This window comes from Limulus polyphemus, unplaced genomic scaffold (assembly GCF_000517525.1).
Source record: "Limulus polyphemus unplaced genomic scaffold, Limulus_polyphemus-2.1.2 Scaffold2, whole genome shotgun sequence".
Taxonomy (NCBI): Eukaryota; Metazoa; Arthropoda; class Merostomata; order Xiphosura; family Limulidae; genus Limulus; species Limulus polyphemus.
The window spans coordinates 1,637,322-1,642,763 of record NW_013665612.1 but is presented as its reverse complement, the minus strand read 5'-3'; the positions used below and the strand labels follow the sequence as shown (position 1 = coordinate 1,642,763).

At 33.7% G+C, this 5,442-nt stretch overlaps 1 protein-coding gene across 4 annotated transcripts in view; it reads right to left on the bottom strand.

Annotated features, from left to right (window-relative positions):
- Nucleotides 1–3,153: 3,153 nt before the first annotated feature.
- Nucleotides 3,154–5,442, bottom strand: part of LOC106466433 (paired box protein Pax-6-like) — a 55,381-nt gene continuing 53,092 nt past the window's right edge. For 3 of the 4 annotated variants that reach the window (XM_022396542.1, XM_022396475.1, XM_022396384.1), the window contains one exon: nt 3,154–3,520. In XM_022396542.1, coding sequence (XP_022252250.1) covers nt 3,257–3,520 — 264 coding nt within the window. In that variant the 3' untranslated portion in view covers nt 3,154–3,256. The remainder of the gene's footprint in view (nt 3,521–5,442) is intronic. The other variant, XM_022396430.1, reaches the window with a different exon arrangement.

Sequence of the window (5,442 nt, the reverse complement as noted above, 5' to 3'; positions counted from 1 at the left end):
TATATAAAATTTACAAAACCACTAAGATACATGAATGGTTCTACAATTTTAAACAGTAATCGATTTTACTATAATATCTGTTTGTTGGTTTTTTTATCTGTAAGTGTTTGAAAATTTTTATAGGGGAAAAATTCAGAAGGAGGATTTTTTCATATAAATCCCATAGTAAGAAGGTATTGCCCGGCATGGCCAGGTGGTTAGGACACTCCACTCGCAATCTGCTAAAGCGTGGGTTCGAATCCCCGTCACACCAAAACATCTGGTGTCCGGACTAGTACGCCAGTCCTACTCCCCGATACTCACCTCCAAAAGTATGAAGTTAAATAATAATATATTTCATCACATTACATATTTTAATATGTTAGAATTTATTTGCATAACCGTAATGTCTTATTGGCAATGCTGCAAACGAGAAAAATATATAAATAGGTAACTAATTTCAACAAGTCCCCACCCCTCAGTGGCTCAACGGTAAGTCTGAAGGTTTAAAACACTAAAATACGGGTTTCGATACTCGTAGTGGGCACAGCACAGATAGTCCATTGTGTAGCTATGGGCTTAACAATAAAGAAATAGGGGACTTACACAATAGTTCTTTGTTTTCTTGAATTATAAATGTTACTATTTTTTATAAGGAAAGTTAATGTTGATATATTGTTATCTCTGCGAGAGCATTACTAACAATTATTGTTGAGAAAAACAGAATAGTTAGTAGTTTCTGTATTTTATTTATACGTGCCAGCGTGAAATCAGTTTCAAGAAAATTTAATGTCTCATTTTTAATTTATTACCTCTCATGACCTACAGAACTTCAAACTAATAAATAGTAAGTACACCTAACAAATCTGTAGGTTTAAAAACCCATAATATTTTTAGCTTTTCAGTCTAAGAACCCTTTATACCTTCGTTATTCTCAAAATAAAACTCGTAGCATCCAGCAGATTTTCAGATTAAAAATCCATTACACCAAAGCATATCTTCTGAGAAAAAACTCATAAAACTCTGCAGATATTCAGACTAATAACTGGTAGCACCCCATAAATCCTCGAATAAGAATCTATAAGACCCTCTGGACAATCAGTGTAAGAATCCATAGAGCAGAATTTTAAGAATCTATAAGATTTTAGTCTTTTTAGAATCTCAGAATAAAAACCTATAAATTCCTAGCTCCTCAAACTAATAACTCATGAATCCTGCAAGACCTCATTAAAAATCTGTAATATCCTGCAGGGATTTTTACGATATTGAATGAAATAATGACAAAATGAAAACAGCTTGTGCTTCTCTAAAGGTGAAAACGTGTTACTTTAGGTAATTAAAGCTGAATACTCATGTTAGGTTGAAACACATTTTCCTTTGTAACGAGAGTATCAAAAAATTGCTGTTCGTTAATCGTTAGACTGATCTATTCTTCAGTACCATTACGTTTTAAGGAGATCTTTGTAAACAACACATCATTTATAATAAGATTTTAAACATTTTATTAACTTCTGCTCACAAAAGTAAAAATTAAAAAATGATACTTTTTTCACACAACAAAGAACAGTTAAAATATATTACAGTTACTTCCTTACTAACATTATACCTTTTTAACCTAATATTGTACTCGAATGAATTAAAAATAGGTTTTTAATTTCCTCAAACAACACTCCAATACCTCAAGTAAGAAAATGTTTCGACTTGGTGTGCTTTATAACTGTACAATTTCTAACTGTACCGCCTTCCGTTCTCATATTTATCTTATGATTGAATTCACTAATCTTATAACCTAGTTTTTTATATTAATTTCGTAATGTTTACACGTGAACTATAGCCATTCTGATACTTCCCGTTAAGGAACTGGTGTTCGTGATTTTTATTTTGTTTGCTTAGAGTCAAATTTTTATTCACACATGTCGGAACTTTAAGAGCCCAAAAATTGTCTGATGAAATTCAGTATACAAGCATTATTTTTTATCATTTCGTTTTGGCAGCATTTTCTCTTTTTATGTGTTAAAATAGAAATATCTCTTCTAGTGGAGGGTCTAACATGGTCTGAAACGAAATCCGTCACCAAACAAGCTCTCCCTTTCAGCCGTGGGGGCGTTATAATATGATGGTCAATCCCACTATTCGTTACTAAAGAGTAGCCCAAGAGTTGGCGGTGGGTGGTGTTGACTAGCTGCCTTCCCTCTAGTCTATCACTTCCAAATTAGGAAGAGCTAGCGCAAATAGCACTCGAGTAGGTTTGTGCAAAATTAAAGAAACAAAAAACTAAATATATTCTAATGAACACATCATCAGCTTCACTTCAGCCAAGTGAAGCGTAATATGGACAATTTTATCGTTTTTGTAAAATATGTAAAGTACATACGGAAAAACAGCAGTACGGAGATAAGTATACGTTTGATTCCACTTAGACATGTCAATCATATTTCAACAAGATCTTGTTGTTTTCATTGTATAAAATTACCATACTCCAGCAAAAAAGATAACTATGACAGTATGCCGTTTCTTCTTTAATTATAGACCACCTTGTAGTCAAACTGAATCATTGTCAGTAATTTCTTTGATACACACTGTTAGACGACATCTAATGTTATATTTAATCAATCACCAGCAAATTCAAATACGCAGACCAAATTTTTGCTTTATCACTCTAGTGATGCTAACTGCAATATTAGAAACTGGAATAATCTAAAATCAATGTTTAATTTTTTTTTTTTTCAGACTTGGATTCTTCGACTTGATAGTTCCACAGCTTAAAACACGCCATCACCAGAAAATAATTCCAGGAAAACTCTTAAACATTCTATTTTTTTATAGTAAGATTTCTATTAAATCTCCAACACTTTAATTGATCATAATATACAGTATCGAAGTGCATATATAGCAACTTTATATACATTCCTTTGCAATCTGCTTTAGAAAGACTTTTTATTAAAAAACTTATTGTCTTCATTTATACTTAATCTGATTAAAATATTTTTTTTTATTTCCATCATTGCCGAGACACTGTGATCCTTTTTTTTTTCCTGAATTTTTGGATTTTCTTGGCAGAGTTCTTGCAATTTAACTTAGAAAATATATATGAAAATACTAAATAAAAATTATAAAGCATTTCAATGAACGTCCCTTTTCGCCTCACTTAACCGCAATTCATTAAGTACTCTACACCCCATACAAAATACACGGGGTTGAGAGAGAGTGTGTGTGTGTGTGTTGTGTTATGAGTACCATATTTTCCTGATGGTAATTATTGTAGAGATATGCACATTTATTCCACATCTGGCAAAGAGGTCGTGAAAAGAATCGGATCAGAGGACGACGAAGCTGGAGAAAAAGCTGAGTTTCCACCACCCATCAAAGGCACGTTATCACTGGGCTTAGGACCTTCAATGGAAGGCAGTGCAGGTTCTGGTGAGATGGAAGCCGGGGTAGTGGGCTCTGGAGACGAGACCTCGGTTTCATTTAATGTATTCTTCATGGTCATCCTTTGATGTCGTCTCCACTTCGCTCTTCTGTTAGAAAACCACACCTGCTACAAACACACAATATACATGGAATTTAGAAACAATGAAGAGCTACTACGGAAAACCTAAAAATAACCTACGGACGTATTAGCACTAACTCTTATACAAAAGAATAGGCACTTGAGTATGGAAGCACATTGTGCCAATATAATTATAAGTTGGCAAAAAAAAACGATTTATAAGTATATTTGAGTGGTTTATTTTGGAGGAAACAGGTGAAGAAGACAGTCCAATGTTCTGTCAAAACATGTAGTATGTTCCCATAAAAATATACCGTTTCATTATGCCTATATATCATTTTTTGCCAATTTATTATTAAACGAATAAGCAGCTCAATATACGTAATAAAGTTTGGGAACGGCTTGACGGTAATACCCCTTGAATATGGCACAAGCTTGTCACAGTACAAATTAGAATAAAAACGAATTAGAATTATATAAAACTATTTGTTACATCTTTTACAAAAAATAAAATTAAACACGCCTAATATCATGTTTTTTTTTAATAAGTGTAACTGATAAAGTCAGAATTCAAACGAATCAAAAAGATGATCGCTTTCAAAGAATGGTCTCTTCTTCTTCAGGATGAAGATAAGGGCACTCTTCAAAAATGCTCCTATTTATGGGTCATTTTATGGTATTCTTTTTAGTCTAATTATAGCGAACCACTGTGTTTTCATGGTAAATTATAGATATGCTTTTATTAACATCTTGTTTTTTTTTTACAAAAACATGCAGTTACATCTAAAACGTGAATACATTTATAAAGTAAATTATGCTCGATATAAAAACATTAAATAACAATGTGTTTTAATATCTTCAGTACCCTAATTGCCTAAAGCTTCTATTTTGCATTTAGCAACAGAGATGTATTCCATTTCCTATTTGTTTTCGAGAGTTTATGTTCTCAATAGAAAATTGCATGTTCATATTCAGTTATATCCGTCACACAGGTCCCCTAGTGGGTCAGCGGTAAGTTTACGAACTTATAACGCTAAAGTCCTAGATTTGATTCCTCGTGGTGGACAGAACTCAGACAGCTTATTGTGTAGCTTTGCACTAAAACAAGGAAACCGTCGTATAGTCTGACTTCATATAATTGTTTTATTTAATTACAATGCAACCATTGTCTTACATTAGTTTTCAATAATAACACTATCAGCATAATAATACGACTTAATATAGCCCCTAGTAACGTTATGTCATACAAATAGAACAAAATCACCTGGGGTCGAAACAAAACTGAAATATCTAAATGTTTCAATATATTGATGCAACAACTTTCTCCGAGTATTAACGCTGTTCCTACAAAAGGGAGCATTCCTCTTCTGTATTATACTTATTCTGAAACAATAAAGTTATTTGGGGGTTTATATCGAAGTACGGGTAATTTTTCTGGAGTGTTATGTTATAACTGTCTGCACTTCCGTGGTATCATATAAGAGATTTCACCTTCATATCCTCTCGATATTTGAACACCGTCATAAGATGAGAAACGAGCATTAATTAAAGTGTGTCGTAAACCTTTTATTTACTACTTAAATTATACGATTACTTCATTTCTTCCCTCTCACAAACAAGACTCATCTTAAAAAATAAAACAGTCACAGTTGCGCCCCACAGCGGCGTGTCTGCGGACTTACAACGCTAGAAACCGGGTTTCGATACCCGTGGTGGGCATAGCACAGATAGCCCATTGTGCAGCTTTGTGCTTAACTTCAGTCACAGTTGCTGGTTGTGTGTAGAGAGCTAATTTGTATTTCTTTCTTCCTTTTTTTTTCTTTTTGTTTAACGGCCGGGCATGGCCAGGTGGCTAGGACGCTCGGCTCGCAATCTGTCACAAAAAACATGCTAGCCCTTTCAGCCGTGGGGGAGTTATAATGTTCGACCAATCTCACTATTCGTTGGTAAAAGAGTAGCCCAAGAGTTGG